At 37.1% G+C, this 17,272-nt stretch overlaps 1 protein-coding gene across 3 annotated transcripts in view; it reads left to right on the top strand.

Moving 5' to 3' along the window:
* Positions 1-17,272, top strand: part of SRBD1 (S1 RNA binding domain 1) — a 137,285-nt gene that overhangs the window by 65,547 nt on the left and 54,466 nt on the right. For all 3 annotated transcript variants that reach the window (XM_068406691.1, XM_068406699.1, XM_068406682.1), the window contains exon 17: positions 4,455-4,546. In XM_068406691.1, coding sequence (XP_068262792.1) covers positions 4,455-4,546 — 92 coding nt within the window. The remainder of the gene's footprint in view (positions 1-4,454; positions 4,547-17,272) is intronic.

Raw genomic sequence — 17,272 nt, 5'->3', positions numbered from 1 at the left:
CCCATTTTGAGGTTGACATATCCTTGGCTTTTAGAGTAACCACCGTTTTCTTCTAAGTATTAACCCTGGTCTCTTCTTTGTACTAGTATTGTTTCTTAAAATGTTAAAGACTTCAAGTTGTAAATCAGGGTTTTGGAGATTGTAGAAACAGTAAGTTAAGTAAAGTTGGATAAAGTTGCTTTTTCTCTGTAGGTTATTAATCCGGTGTTGCATTTGATTGTGGGGAAATGACTTCAATGTAATAAAATAGTCTGAAATGTTGTTAAGGTTCATGATAATGTCAGGAAGCTGCATCCATCTTTAACCCTAAAAGCCTCTAGCCTGATATATCTTTTCCGTTATACATCCATTAGATTTTTGCACATCATCTTAAAAAGCTTTTCAGTGAAAACTTACTACCTAAGAACCTTGTAAGTCTTAAAAAACATGCCATTACATGCATGTACATGAAAATGTAATATATGGTAACTGTCGGTAACTCTAGTTTGTTACATGTAACCTTTACCATTATGCATTTTTGTAGGTATGTAATAGCTTTGAATTTTAAAAAAAATGTATTCTTAGATTTATGGTTTTTTTACCTTTTACAAGAAAGGCTTTTTCCCTGTAAAAATTAAGAGATTGAAAATCTGAATGTTTTGAACAGACCTTCAGATTATATAATGCTTATTTAAGCTAAGTCAGAAAATAACTTGCTCTGGTAAATGTTACAAGGCTCCTTAAAGTATTTGGAACCCAGCAGGCACGGTCTCTTGCATAAAGCTGAGGGACCACGAGGTGGTGCTAGTGGAATAGATTTAGTGTTGGTTTGACAGTACTTAAAATGGGTCTTAACAAACGTGAATGAGTGGGGTGCAGTATACGAAAACTTACTTTCTATGCAACAAGCTTATGTGTACAATTAAAAAGGGTAAATTGAAATATTGTGTAGCAGCTTTGTGGTTTGGGCACTTTTAATTTTTAAAAGTTGGTTATAGATGCTGAGGAAATATCTTCTCTGCAGGATGGCTAATGTGAGAAGCAGACAGTATGGAGGCATAGTCCCAGATTCTTTACCTGCTATTTGTTAATTCAGAGAGCAGTTTATGAAACTTGTCTGTTCATGTACCATTAGCATATCATATCATGACCACTTGCTTATTTACCTACTACATTTTGACTTTAAATAGTAAAATAACTTTTTAACAATGTTGGTTTAACTGTTAAGATTTTGGTCAGTGCAAGAATCTTTCCTCTTAAGGAATGCAGAGAAACAAGGATCTCATTTTATGAGGGGGTAGGGGGTCTAGTTTTCTGGTTTAATGCATTATGTGGCTTAAAAAGTCAAAGTAGAAACAAATTCTAGTTCTGAACATATACAGATTTTTAGAGTACAGTTTTTACCAGCTCTTATGAAGGCTTTCTTTTGACTCTCTTGAAAATTGTATCCTTTAAAAAAAGGGGGGGGAGATTAGAGAACAGTGTGGACTGCAGTAGTTTGGAGTAAATATCTATGGCCTACTGATTTGAGCAGGTTTGGTTTTGTCTTAATGTGCCTTGACATAAAATATGTATATTCTTTGAAAGCATGATGTCGAGCATTTTACATTAAATTAGCTTAAATTGTCCTATATAACATCCCACTTTTAAAGAGAAATATTAGAATGTGGAAAACAAGCAAACAAACAAAATGTCTGTGAACCAAAGTAACTGTCTCCTGTCTAGTCAAAATGCAAAATCCAGAACAACTGCAAACAAAAATCCCTAAACCTATTTTGCTTGTAATCTTAGTATTGTGACCAAGCTAAATATTTTAGCATTGTGTGTACCAGTGTCACATTAGTAACCACCTCACTGCAGCTAAAAACAAACTAAATAAAACCACATGACAGGCACTAATAGGTCTAAAATCTCAATTGACTATGGTTGAACGAACCAGAGGATGGTTTCTTTGGAGCTTGTGGCCCTACGCATTTACTCTGGGTAACAAATTTATTTACCTTCTGGGTTTTACTGTCTTAGGCGCAGTGGTATGGGGTTCTGCGTGAGCAGAAATTCTTCCCTCCCTCTTCCAAGTCTGCTACACCAAATACTTCATAGAATAACTGCATGCATGTACAAAACCATCTCAGAGTGGATGTCAAATATCCAGTGTATGCTGCTTCTGAAAGTGCTTTTTATATCTTGTTTTCCTGCTAGAGATAATTTTTTACTTGACTTCTCCCTAGTGTATGAATGTTCTTGCACTTGAGGAAAGGAAATGTGCTCTTTTCAAATGTTACTTTCTCCCATCCTGAGTTCAATTTTATTTAGTCCTTTTAGCAAGGAGGTTTTGTATTACCTACCTTAAAATTTGGCACGATTCACTTACTACCATAGAATGATAGTATTGTTTAATTCCTCTCACTTCTGTGAATTGTCAGTGTAGCATTAATGAGAATCAATAAAACGTCAAGTGTGTTAAAATTCCCATCCATGCTACTTTGTTTTTTCACTGCACAAAATACTGAGAGGGCTCAAGCAATAAGCTGTGTACAGTAATACAGTTTATAGTACAGCACTGTAAAAATGTGTGCAAAACACTAATTTTTTTAATCAAAGTGTAATATCAGTGTGTTAAATTTAGAGATTGCATGAGAGGTTAACTTTTGGATCTGTTAGAATACAAAGAGGTTGAAGAGCGATTAGTTAAAAGCTGTTAGAAGTATGTGCTAACGTGTGCGGTTTTTTGGAAGCAATTTCCAAAAAGGGAGCACTTGCCAGATGCTGCCTTTATAAGGTGTGAACAGGTTAAGAAATACATTCTGCTGCATTGTTCTTTAAACTGCCAGTTCATCAGAAAAATCAGTTTGAGGCTTCTGTCAACATCTTCGTTTTTCAGCAGTTAGTTTTTTGCGATATGACCATATTTCTGAACTCTATTATGGGACTGTTTTCTGAATGCGATTTAGAGTGAAGGAATACCCATAATACTGTTTGGTTTTTTTTTTTTGAAAAAACATGTAAATAATTTCATTTGCCCCATTCAGCTTGCTCACCAACTAGCCTGAGCAATTTTTTGCTCTGTTAAACCGGTTGTTTGAATGGGTCTGGAGTTAACGCTAATACAAAAGAGAACAGGATTTTATTCTCTGTATTTATTGAAAGATCCAATCTGTCTGTAATATTGAAATGTTCTTTTGAGTTTTGAGTAACTAAAATCCCAGTTGTATGTACAGCACTCTACCAAATTCCAGTTTTGACTGGGGGGGGGGAATCTGTAAAAACAACAGTAAGAAATTCTTACCTTTTATATCTGCATTTTACACTTTTTGCTGTTAATATGCTTGCAACTTTGAATGCGAATGTGTTTACCTCTTGAGCTATTCTCCAGCTTCTTCTAAAGGGAGGGGCGTCTAGGTATCAGTTTATTTAAAAACTTGACCTACTAAATGTTGTTAACAGGAAAATTTATAGTCTAATTTTAAAACAATATAAAGCAAAGTTATGATTTTTATTGAAAGGTCTGGTTCTTAAGGTTTGTGGTTTCCCTCCTTATGGTGAAGATAAGGTTGTTCTAAGAGTGGAAAAGTAAAAGTAAAAATAGTTCTGAAACTGAGTCTTCCTCTCCAGTGCAGTAGCTATACGATGCCTTAATTATCAGCCTGAAATTCAAGTTCTGTTGAAGTTATTTGAAGAAATATACTGTTGATTCAATGGTGTCAAAATTTCACAGCTGAAAATAAACTTACACTGTGAATACTTGATTGCAGTTTTCTCTTGAGTGGAACTAGAGCACTTGAGGGTTTTTTAATTGTGTGTTGTGATTTGCATTGGTGAGTTTATCAACATTACTGAATGAGTTTGAGGTGTGTGGTAGATACGTGAACTGTAGTTTAAGTTACTGAAGACATGCAGTCTGTGTTTTTCTTTGGGTATGGCAGTGAGAGCGGGGAGAAGACGGTATTAAATGCCTCTGAGAAGTGAGCTGCAGCTCTGTGCCTCAGTCTGTGTCGAGTTGGGTTGTTTCTGAGTATTTTAGGGCAGCTAGCTTTAGAAAACGTGTCTGCACACACATGACTTGGGTTCACATGATAGACTCTAAAGTCTAGCATCAATTAAACTAGGTCATGAAATTGTCAGGTAGGTTTTTGTTTTGTTTATGGAAGCTGATTTGCCTGTTTACTTCTGGTAACACTTTTCTCGTGTTCATTCTCTGTTGTAAGATTACTACAGGGGCTGATATCATTGTAATAGGGACAGAATTGAAAAAGAAGGGATGTTGCAGATCAGGGGCGGGTGTTTTGGCTCAAATGGAGAACTTTCCCTTTATCTGATACTGTCTTTTATCAGTATTCAGTTGATTCAAAATATTTTTAAAACATGAGGCTTTAAAAAAAAAAAAAAACAAACATTCAATTAAGTCACTTGCTAAGTCTTTCAGTTGTGGTGTTCAACTGTGCGGTGTTTTGATTATTTGCCATTTTATTTTTCAGCATTGTCAGTGAAGCAGGAGCATCTATCTACAGCGTCAGTCCAGAAGCGTCCAAGGAAATGCCAGACCTAGACCCTAACCTACGAAGTGCAGGTATTAAGTATATTTAATTTTATCACCATTCCAACATGGAGCTCCATTCTCAGTTGTCACACTGTGTTGTTTATAATATTAAGTATAATAATAGTCAGAAGTAAAAAAAGTGAAGGTTTTGGATGTTTTGTTTCTAAACCTTAATTCTTCCATCGTTTCACATTTGAGGTCCTAAGTATGCAAATGACATCGTCTTCTACTAAGGCCTGTAATGTAAGTGTCCTTGTGGACGTATTCCTTCAATAGGCTGGTACAGGAGAATTTATGGGGATTAATATAACCAATGAATTGCAAAAACTTTCTCAGTTGGACATGTCCATTCACACAAGAGCTAGACTTTCCCTCTCTTCTCTTTTCCCTTGTCTGTGCACAAATGTCTCTAACAATAATTAAGCATTTTAAGGGCTAGAAAAAACATAAGAAGAGAACAGATAATTTAAAGGTGTGTATTCATCCTGAAGGATGACGACGGCACTTTCTTTGCCTTCATTGTGATTCTTTTGAATTCTTCATGTAGCTGAATATAGTACTCGTAAAATACTTTTCGCTTTAAAAGAATTATCTGTTTCAGCATAAATGTCACTGAGGTATAATACAGACTAAGTTCTCAGAAATGTACAAGTGTTGCCTCTGTTAGAATTTTCAGTGTTTGGTTAAAGAGTAGTCTTTAGAGGTCAAATTCCCAGCAACTTCATTGGTGCCCAAATTCTACTCATGGATTTGGTTTATTGTGAGACAGCTTGTAAGGGCAGGTCTAAGGTTATTTTGGATTACTTCATTTGTGTGTTTTCAATTGGGTGTCTTTTTGTATTTGTTTTTATTAACCACAGTTTTTTATTTTCTTGGTTTACCTGCCATTTGCTGTCATGCTCGATCAAATAAAGCACATTTGAAAATGCAGTAACATTCTCATACATAAATCTTTTCCAGTAAAATGATACTGTTCTTAATTTTATTGTTGGTTTAACAGGTTACTGGCCTGGAAATCCTTAAGAAGGTATAGAAGTAGGTCAGCAGAAACCAGTTCTGAAGTTACGTGGTATTTGGGGGTAAAACTTTCTAGGATTCCCCATATTCCCCTTTCTTCTTTTTTCCTCAAACGGGAAAAAGGGATTCCTGTTAACTCGATGTTTCAAGTGAATGTTTTTACAGGAATATATGTCTATAGCAGCCCTTCCCTTTGCAGGACAGGCCTCCAGCTTCTTTTTTCTTGATTCTTTCCTCCCTGCCTGCAAAAGGACTCTGTTGTGATTATTTCTTCCCTGGGCCACAGAGGTTTTGAATGTGTCACGGTACGGCCAGAGCAAACATTAGGTGTGTGACATTTCTGTATTTGTGACAGATGCCACTAACTTTCCCTTGGGCCAAAGTTTTTTATGTTGCCGATATATTAAATGTGTTTTTAGAGTTGATACAAATGAACAGAAAAACACTGAAAAGGAGGAAATCTAATTATTAACAATATACTTTTCCAGATGTACATGATTTTCCTTTTTTCAGAAGTTAATTTTTGAAAATTTCAGACACTTACTTAGTGTTGTACATCAAATACAGTAAATGAAAATCAAATACATAATTTCAGTATTAATTATCTAGAGTTCATAATTTCTTCATTATTACTAGGGATTTCTTCGGGCATAACTTAAGTGCTGTTGCACCTGGTTTGAAAAGCACCAGCAATTTTAACGTGCCGCAGCAGTACCGCAGAGTGGATAGAAAGTGAAAAATAATTGCTTAGTTCCGTGGATGTCGACTGTTACAGATCTGACAACTAGAAGTATATTTATTACAATAGAATCTTTCTAGAAGTTTTAGACTTTCTTCTTGATGTCTTTTGGTGTCAATTTGTAATTAGCTGCGCTAAAGCTGTGGACATTTTTTTTAAAGCTGAACATAAAAATCTGACATAACATTAGAAGGAAATATTAACTGATGTTTGGGGGTTTTTGCAAACTTTTTTGTCTTGAGTAGCTTTTACTTTTGTACTTTTGATTTTCCTTTAATTTGCAGCAAACAGAAAAGTGACAACGTGTCAAAGCTGACTTGCTTTTTATTTTAATTGTTGTGTTACATCATGTCAGGTTCTGTGCTTACATGATAGCATTTAGTACATTAAAGGAAACTGACAGCTTCATGATGAAGTGTGACATTTGTAGTTAAAATAAAAGGTACAAATGATGTGAGATATCTGTGATCTTAACGCAGTTTGCCACTTTAACATTTTTCTCAACACAAACTTTATAGAAGGGTTTTGGGTTTTTTGAATTACATGGGTAGGCCTATGTCCATCAGGTACATAAATGTGAAATATTAAATAGTGCATATTCTATGAGAACTTTCACATCATGTGATATGATCTCTGTCATATTTGCGGTGCTGTTTAGCAACTGTTTGTAGTAAGTTTTCACTTCATACAGAGAAATAGAAGACACCAATTCTGATAAAAATATTACCTTATTAATTTCTTCTTGGCTGAGTGTTGTATATAAGGGGAAAACCAGCAACCTTTAGCATTTCTTGGGGGTGCTAATTAAAGATATTAGTTGAGCCAAGAACTCAGTTGGTTTGGTTTTTTTTTCCCCTTTGAGCTGTCTTTGAAGGTCATGTATGACATGGGCTTGTAATAAATGATTGAGAAAGGGCTCATTATAAATGAATGGTGTATGTATAAACTATAGTGGAAAGTTTTATAGTCATCCATACAGCACTTTTAGCCAAAATTGCATTTGCTTGGAAAAAAAATAAATGCTCATTTCTTAAACAATTTGCTGGCATCTAAAGTACAGAGAATGGAATAAGGTCTCTCCAGTTTTAGAATTGTCCTCCAGGGATGGCTACCTTCTTTCTGGCAATATCAGCTCCTAATATCAATTCTTTACATTGAACCATGTTCTTTAAAATTTTTATAGCACCAAATCTGAATATTTCATGCAAGTGCAGAAGCTTCTGTACTGCTACTCCAATTCTTATAAAATCTTGTGGAGTGGGACTCAACTAAGTAGATAGTAAAGAACTTGATGAAACCTCGTTACTCGTGTTTGAGTAGAGTGAGAAGGTTTATATCCCCTTCTGACAGTCATTGTAGGATTAATGAGCAGAACAGCTATTTCTCAGCCTCACAGATTTAGGAGATAAGAGGCTTATGGGCCAGAGCAATAAAAGGATTTCCTACTTGATAGGCTGAGGAAGTTCAACTGCAGCAGATTAGGAGGGTTCTGCTTAGAGAACAAGTGACTCTAGTTCAGTAAGGGGAGTTTTTGGGTGAACTTGCAATAAGGTTGCAGCCTGACAGAGCAGGGAAGGTAAGGCTTCCTTGAAGTCTCCTTCCCAAAGCTGTGCCTAAGAACAGACTGAAGATTTGGGGTGGGAATTTTTGTAGGGGAGAATGGACACCATAAAAAGAGTGCTTAGTAAGCTGGAAACGTTCATCGCCTTTGTGAACCTTGTTAATATTTAACCCCTCAAGGCCTTGGGAGTGCCTGCTTTAGGATTAGTGGAACAGCAATGAGGGAGCTGCAAGGCTGGATGGGTGACTGCAGTTCTGTTTCTGCCTCAGTGTGTGTCCTCTGGCCACCCTCTCAGAGAAGAAGTCAAATGTTTAATTTGGTGGAGTTTTTGTAAAGCTGTCAAATTCATATTTACTTGGCTGTCCTGTTCTTTTGTTGGTTTTTATTATTATTGTTTTTCCTGAGCTGCCATCAGTGTAACACTTCATATTTAACCTTTGGTTAGCTTTTACTCATGGCAATTTCAAGCAGGAGTTTTTCACTGTAACTTGTCCATAAGATCTTCTGGATTACTCTGGGTATCTGTGGTTGAGATTTGCTTGTGCCTTTTTTTAATGGAAGGTTTGGATGCAAGTTTCCCTTTGAAGTAGTTTTAAATACCGTGCTCTAGTGAACAGTTGCTTTGCCTTGCAAGTTTACTAGTAATTCTCCTTGCCATTAGTTGTCTTTCATTATCAGAGCAGTTTAGAAGACTGTCTTGATGTGGTATTCTTTGCGTGAGTAAAAGAGAAAAAGCTAAACTTAGTAGTGACAAGCGTTCCTCCGTCAAATGGATGGAGTGGGCCAATCAGTGTCAACCGGTTTTTGGTTGCTGTCACTGGGCCTGTGAACTCTGGGATTAAATGATTTTCCAAAGGTTGATATCTTTTTTGTTTTACCTCCATCCTGTCCTATATAGTTTTGCCCAAGTTTTTATTTTGTTGTGCAGAACCTGTATTCCTAATGAAAATGAGGTTTCTGGGATGAGAGATAAAATGAGTCTGTTCAGGTGTCGGTACATAGACACTGCCACGCTTTCTGTTGTTTCTCTCAGATAGCACTTTTCCACTTCTACAGTTCCTTGTTGTTGCAAATGCTTGTTGGCTTAAACAAGTTTGGCTAGGCAAAATGGGAAGACTGTGGAGGGACAGGTGAAGTATATAGAAAGTGTAAGTGTATATGACTCGTGTCGAAGGATTGACACACAAATATGGAATTTATGTACTTCCTGGATGCCTGGAAACTCTTTAAAGTATGGTCAGCTAGTGGTGGCCTTGTTGTTGTCCTTAGTACAAGGAGGATAAAGGATGCACCAATTGTTTGGCATGTGCTCACATCAGAATTTTTTTCCTTCTGCCGCCTCTCCACCTCTTGAAGTGGATGCCATGATGAAATGAATGGCATTTAATAACTGTAAGAACCAGAGGAAACTTCTGAATTCTGGTGAAACAGTGGCCTAATGGTGGAGAATCGCTATGAGGCAGTAGTCATGCTGGGATTTTACCCTGGTTTCAATATACGATCAGTTATATTAAATGAGAAGTGCCTTCATTTCATTAAATTGATGAATTACCTTTCATTTTGAGATGACTGCCCTAACAAATAAGCAGTTTCTTCTTTCTTTCACTATTTAAAAAGCAGAATAAAAACCTAATGCGCTTCATTGCATTCATTTATAAAAATGCAAACCTGAATATGTAGAGTTCTTTAAACACAGGATGAGGTGGGAAAGGGGGTTACATCTTTTCAGACATCATGTTTGTGTAATCACTTGTTAGAGGAGATTTTGCTCTAAGCCTCTCCAGTTTATTTCCATACCTTAATGCAATCGTATGTATTTGGTTTTTAATTTGCACTTCTGTGTTCAGATGCTGAAACAAGGGCAACATACTTGGGTTTGTCTAATGCAAAACTCCAAGAAATGCTTGTTTTCCTCTCAAACATCATGGCCTCTGTCAAGACCACATAGTTGTGTCACCCAATTAGGAAAGAAAAGAGTGTAGATAAAATATTCCCTAAAGCTACTTTTTTGCAAAGATTTGGAATACTAACAGGACAAGCATGTGTGTTGTACTGCATGCACATGTATGATCCAGTATAGAAGCTGTGTTGCTTTTAAAGGATGATTTCTGAGGATAAAGAAGAATCTGAGAGAGCAAAAGGTCACATAGCACAGCTTGCCTTAGCATTGTCAAATCCCATCTGCTTGTCTTCTCTCCACAGGGCAGAATATATTGGATTATTGTACGCTCAAAGTTCAGCACACCACTTGCACTTTTCCTTGCAAAAGAAAGCCTTATAGGCTTTGAGGGCTTGTTAGGACTTTAAGACTGTCATGCTACGGGGTTTTATCCCCTGGGGTATTGTTAAAGATAGAGACATACAGTTCAGAGCTGTCATACTGGCCAGCAAGTAGAAGGTAGAGATTGGAAAAAAATGTAATTTCTTTTGACTTCATCTTAAGGAAAGTAAAACAACTTGATGATTAGATGTGTGGGACATAGTGCCTTGATGTCTACTTGAGCTAATTTCTTTATCTTCTTAAAAGAGCACTACTCCCCCTTGGCTACTGAGGAGAGAAGGTCATTTTTCAGAAACTTTATTGGACAGAAGTCTTATGGTTAAACCATTCACACTGCTTTCTCAGTGGAAGCTTCCTTCTGCAGCTAATTGTAGAGGATTGGTGCAAGTTCCACAAGTTTTCAGAAAGAGTTAAAAGAAAAGAAAATTAAGCGCTGAATTCTTAGGCATTAAAACATTTTGCTAGCCTGTTTAGTTGAGTTGTGTGCATTACAGTAGTACGAAATGAAATTTTATTCCATCTTTCATCTACTGTGTTCTGTAGTGTTTAAGAATGAGTTTAATTATACTGTTGGAAGGGAAAAGATGCAGTGGTTAGAAACAAAATGGATGGTGAGCAGCAGCAATGGGTAAAGAGGGGTTTATTCCTTCTCTCCCCATAGGACTCAGTTCCTACTAATGAGTAGAAGCCCGTCTGAAGGTGTGGGCTAGACTCTACAGTTTAAGCAGAAGTTATAGGGAATATGTGGATAACTTTAAAAAACAGTCCCTGACTGTGGATAGTCTGGAAGTGACTGGGCCTCCTACAGTTGTGCATGGACATGTGTGCCTGCATCAGGATTTCGAGAAAGAAAAAAATGGGCTTGAATTGCCCAAAACCAGTGGCACAGTGCTGAATGGGTTGTTACACAGAGGTGTTTGTAGTCTTTACTACTTTGTTGTTCTAAGCGAGATTCTAATGTTTTCCTCTCTGTGCAAACTTCATGGTGTATGTGAGAGATGGTGTGTAATCATAACATCCTGTTCATCGGCACTGTATTTCCTCTGCAGCTGTAGAGTGTAGTAGTAGGCTGGAGTAGAGGAGTTTGATCTTCTGTGATCTGCAAGATCAAAACCCACTTAGATTCTCCTAGTCTTCTGCCTTGTTATAGAATTAAAACAGGAGATTATTTTGAGCCAGATGAAAACTTTTCTGTCTGGCTGTTTTGTATCAGTATTTTCACTATGCTAAGAGAGGGGTGTGTGTGTATAGGTTTTAACTGAGCATCATTCTCTGTGCACATGTTGATGTTTGCAGCTGATGTGTAATCTTTGCATGCTTTGTGGAAAGATGTGATGTTCACTTTGCCTTCCTCTCATTTACTTATTTCTTATATCCTAGATGGGTCCGAGTTCAGCAGATGGACTTGGCCTTTTATTTACAGAGCATCATTTTCTGTACTTCTGAACAAACTGAAAATACCCCACCAGTTCTGTCTAAAAGCTATCTCCAGAAGCAGAGCACTAGTCCAGGCTCTGGTAAAGCCAGTTTTCCTTAGCATAAGAGAGTTATAAAAATTATTTACTTCCCTCTGTGAATGTGTGTGTCTGTGTATTTTCCTTAGAAGGCTTTGTTGCTTCTTTGAAGCGTGGAGCCAGAGGAACAACGAGCATAAGGATGCGCTTCAATTCGAGGTGTTTTGGTTTACTTTTGGTATAGCAGTATGATATGTGCTCACCAAAGCTGCTTTTCTTACTATAGGCATAGGAAGGGATATTCTGGTCACTTACAAAAGGTTAATTTTTGTTGTTGATATAAATGAATAACTCTTGTACGTACAGAACTTAAAGTAATTTTTTGCTTGCAGTAGTAACAATAATCAATGGCACGGTGATGCAGTTAAAATTAGTACAAGCAGTCTGAATGTGAAAAGCACACTGGTGATGTCTACCTTTTATGCTGAGCAGATGGGGAGAGATTTTTCTGAACTTATACCATCCTGTAAGACTAATTCGTTTCTGTGACAGAAAAATCACATCAGGCTTCAATTAAATGATTTTGTCTCCTATGTCACCTTGGATAAAAAAAATCCAACTGCTACTGTCCTGTGATACAGAAATTATTACTTGAGAAAAGTGTTTATGAGAGTATGTTTCTAAGAAAAAAAATTGACTTAAAAAAGCTGCATTGTAATATTCACTGTCGAGGTTTTCTCTTTAAATGTATTTCTTACTTCCTTTTTGTATTCAAGCCATCTTTTTTAAAGATTTTTGTAGTAAATAAATAGAACATTGTCATTCATTATTTCATTAATCTTTGGCAAATAACAGATTATCAGTTTTATGGAGTTAAAAGTAAACTTAAATGTAACCTTTTTAAAACAAAAACCTGCTCACTTGCCACAGAAGAATTTTGGATGAAATGCAGCTGTTGAACAGTTGCTTAAAATAAATTGCGTACTTTAAACCCACCAAGAAGATATATGAGGATTCAAAACTGTGTCACAAATCCTGACCTACTGAGAAAGAATGCTTAATGAAAAGACTACTGTACATTTCACTGTATCCTTTGCAAGGAGGGTGAAATTCAGGTCAACAGGATAGAAAGCTTCCAGGACTCAGGAAACCTGAACAATCGATCACTGAGTAAACATTATTGCAGATACTTATGGAGAGTAATTGATTTTGAACACAATAATAGGCTTTATAATAGGATTTAAATAAGTTGTAATGCTTCCATATCTACCCTGGTATGATATATTGACAGTAATTACATATGCATTTATGACTTAGTCTGTGATTACCTTAATATATATTTTTTTTATTTCATTGACGTTGAAGTTTCAACCCAGACTTTTAAGGTGCAAAGTTTAATTTAAAATAGGAGGGGGGTTGAGTTACTTGGATGTTATAGTAGCATGTCTCAGCAAGAACGAAATACTGAGGTTTTATAATAAAAATACAGAATGTTCTTATTTATGACAAAATTGAGGGTGAACTAATCATAGCCTAATAGCTTGTGGTTGCCATATATTTATTTGTAAAACATCTGTAAAGCTATCCACTGCCTTCACACCTGGAAGCTTCACATAGTTTCAAAACACAAACAAATGCTGCCACTTATATGAGGTAGCTAAACTGTCACAGTTTTTATCCTTATAGAAAGACCCATGTGTTTGAAAGAAGGAATGCCATCATCTTGGACTTTTGGCCAGAAATGTTTTTCTGCTTACAGTGGCAAGCAACATTTGAATGCCACTTTAACTAAAAGAAATTTTTTTTTTTTTTTTTTTTATTCTCCCACCCATAATAATTCCTGGCAGTCTCTCACACTGTATTTGGCAGAACTTTGTATGTTCATTTTCACTCTTTCCCTATCTATAGCCATTAAGCTTTTGCTTTATGGTATGGCTCTTACATAGAGAATGCAAAAGGGGAACATTTTAATGTGTGGGGTGTCTGAACACAGAAGTTGGCAGGCTGCCCCTGCAGCAGGCACAATACTTGAAACTATTTATAATAAATTTTGTTTTGTGGTTGACAAGATTTCTAGCTGCTCTTGCACCCTAAATAGTGTGCACATCTGATTTGGGTCATAATGATTGCTTTAGATCTATTCCATTATTGAGGGGAGTCAGGTAGCCTAATTAAGAAGTTAGCACTAATTCTGTTTTATTTCTTAGGGCTGGCAGCTGACATGGCCCTTGTATAGATACCATCTAGAGAAGTAGTTGAAAGCCTGCTATATTGGTTTTGCCCCTTATTGTTGAGAGTGGACACTTTTTTCCATCTTTAGTCTGAAAAGATATAGCCTTGTCACAGTTTAAAGCTGGACTGGCTATTAAACCTGCGGCAGATGCTCTCTGTTATCCCTCCTCCTCCCCCCAGAGGGAAAGGGAAAGGGAAAAGGGAGAGAGACTTCTGGGTTGGAAAGTTAAAACAGTTTTAATAAACTATAATAATGAAAAAGAGTATAATAACAATAATAGAAATAATCAAATATATACAAATATATATACAAAACCAAGATTGAGCTCCCCTGAAGTCAGCCACGTCACCACCGGCACTGCAGGGCAGGCTCCGGGAAGGCCCAGGCTGGGCCTAGCGACGGTCGAGAGCTGGATTCAGGGATGCACGGATCGGGATCGGGGGCAGCAGGAAAACAGACGGAGTCCTCCTTGGACACCGGCCATAGCAGAAAGAGAGCGAGACCCTCGTGATCCCCCCGCTTTATACTGAGAATGACGTGTATGGGATGGAATACCCTCGTTGGTCAATTTTGGGTCACCTGCCCTGTCCGCTCCCCCCTGCAGCTGCGACCCCCCTTCGGCTCTTCACTCGTAAGCAGTGAAAACTATTATCAGTATTCCAGAGTGGAAACTCTCTCCTTTTTAATCCCTGTGGAAAATGATATCACTTGCTGTAGTCAGTACTAGTAAAAACAAAGTTACATGATGTGTATGTGTGGGGAAAATAGTCTGAATTTTAAATTTGTCAGTTTGGAATTAAGAGAGATTTAATCTTTTTAAGACAGGAGTAGCCAGATAATTAAGTATGCTTGCAAGTTCATGAGAGGGCACATCTGCTCATTAGCCATTAGGAAAGAAAACATTTTTTTATAATTCCTTATTTTGTATGAAGATCAGACACTGAGACCGATATGAATTGTGCAAGCGACTCTTACAGAGGCTTTTCACCCACCGCACTGTCATTGCACTTCACCACTGACACGAAAAAATACTTAACTGTCTGGTGGGTTTTTCTTGTCAAATAACCAAAGTATGGAGTGAATCAAGACCACCAAACAGTTAAATTGCCTTTCTTACAAAATGGCAGAAAATGTCCTAGTGACAAGACAGGATTTCAGTAAATATGCTTTCTGTAACCACCTTTATTTCTCATTGCATTTGGAGGTGGAGTTCATCTACATTAAAATCAGAGGACCACCTAGGCCATCCTGTCCCCCACAAGCTTTAAAATTTTACATGGATTTACTGCATGGCAGTACAATCTCTTACTATCATTCCAAGTATTGCAATAATGTTTTCTTCTTAACTGACAACTTGAAGCTTTGCATCTTTTGGGTGTACGATTCTTGTGGTGACTTTCAAATAGAGGACTGTGTCATCCTGATCCTAATACCCTGTTTAATATTGAATAGTTTGGGGGTTTTTTTCCACATTTTACCTAGACTAGCTTATTTTAAGAATAACATCTCAAACATTTCATGTTTGGCCCTGCTGATTACTTTTAAGAAATCTGATTTTCTGTTTTTGCCCTGCATGCCATCATATAATTTATTTTGTATTTGCTGGAGCAAAAGTGAACCATAGGGTAATAACTGTAGAATTGAGAACGCATTACCTGTTTCCTTGTCAGTCTTCTAAAATGGCGTGGTTTCTAGCCATCCCTGAAGTGTACTTTAAGCATATAAACAAATAGTTTTAGGCAATACTTGTATTAGTATAAAATAGTTTAAGATAAAAAGAACTTTTGAAATGTGTTGTTTTAATTTTTAAGGGGAAAATGTAAGACCATCAGGTTTTACTGTCTCTGTCTGGTCCATGGTAGCAGACCTTGCACTTCTACAGAGCCCTCATGATTTCAGTAAGGCTCTGCTTGTATTGTAAGAGTCCAGCCACGTGGATCAAATCGCCAGAGCAGAGCCTCATTGCCCCCTAAAAAGATCTATCTATTGCAGCGTGCTAGTACTGTAAGAAAGAAAAAGTGGTTTTGCCTGTACAAGAGACAGTAGGTGCTAATCTTGACTGAATTTGTGCCTAGAGAGAATGTGGACAACTCTTCCCTTTTTCCTGTTGTACTCTCTTTTATTTTGAATTTGAAAAGTTCTGGAGCAAAACTGCAGCTTTAGTGGGAATTCTGCAGGTCAGCTATCCTGCTGGTATTGGCCATAGGAGCTGCATCTCTTAAACCATATAACTGACTGTTAGTTGATCTTTGCACTTCGATATTATAACTATTAGGCCTGATCGAGGAAAGCACTTAAATGTCTGTGTAACTTTCTGCATGTGAATAGTTTTTGCTGGTTCCAGTGGGAATACCGACATGCATCTGTACTGAAGTGCTTTGCTGGATCAGGTCCTAAACCTCTGCTGGAAACCTCCTAGGGATGTGATGGCATTGTCAACCTAGCTGTTATGACAAGAAGAGTCTAAATTTTACTTTTTAATTTAAGGCTCCCATGAGGAGGTTATGCTTGGAAAATTCCTGTATCAACCCATCCATGTAGGTGTCTATTTTTAGAAGATGTAATGAAAGGAGATGTGCACAGTGAGAGATATTTGCTCTCAGCTTATCTAAAATGTAACTTCTGAAATGTGTTTTGCCATTAGGTGGAACTAAACGAAGATTCTCTAAAACATTGTATAGCTATTAAACAAGTTCAGTTTAAGAAAGTTTGCTGAAAGACAAGTATAGTACCTATACATAGACATAAATGCATTCAGAAGAAATGTATAGTTTTAAATGTTTCCTGGTTTGGATCAATACTTTCACTGATGTTTTGTTCCACTTTTGTTAGGGGACTAGTGATACGTACCACTTGCGTTTCAAAGTAATTAATATGAATGATTGTTATAGGCAAGCATTTCTGTCATAAGCTGTATTTGTGTAAGCAATAGCTGGTGTACTTACACTGGTTAACCTTTTATGATATTTTTTTTTTTCCAAGAAGGTATATGTGATGGCCTTTGAATTCAGAACTACTCTATCAGAGAGGCAGATGTATCAGGTGTCACCAGCACAGCGCTCTTTGAGCCTAGCTAGCAAACTGCTATTGTCAGCATATGTTAAAGTGGATAATAAAGGATATGAGAAGTCTTGCATGACCGAGCAGTGAACTTCATGTTAACTGTGCATTTAGCAGTGCAAATCTTTAAAATAGAAATCTCTAATGCTGTATTTAATTGATAAACTTTGCATCTGTGGTTTGAGAAGCCTGCATAGCTAAGAAATAAGTGTTAGATCTATCTGCTGTTTTGGCTTCAAGTATCAATGTTTAATCAAGTCCTTTTCCAAAATGCTATGAATTCTTTAACACCCTGCAGTAGTGGTTGTTGCTGTTTAAATTAGGACTGCGAAGATGATGAAGGGATTGGAGCACCTTTCATACAAGGAGAAACCAAGAGAACTAGGGCTGTTCAGCCTGGAGAAGAGGAGG

The sequence above is a fragment of the Nyctibius grandis genome, chromosome 1 (genome assembly GCF_013368605.1).
Source record: "Nyctibius grandis isolate bNycGra1 chromosome 1, bNycGra1.pri, whole genome shotgun sequence".
Taxonomy (NCBI): domain Eukaryota; kingdom Metazoa; phylum Chordata; class Aves; order Nyctibiiformes; family Nyctibiidae; genus Nyctibius; species Nyctibius grandis.
The sequence above is the reverse complement of the archived record's forward strand: the minus strand, read 5'-3'. Positions and strand labels throughout refer to the sequence as shown.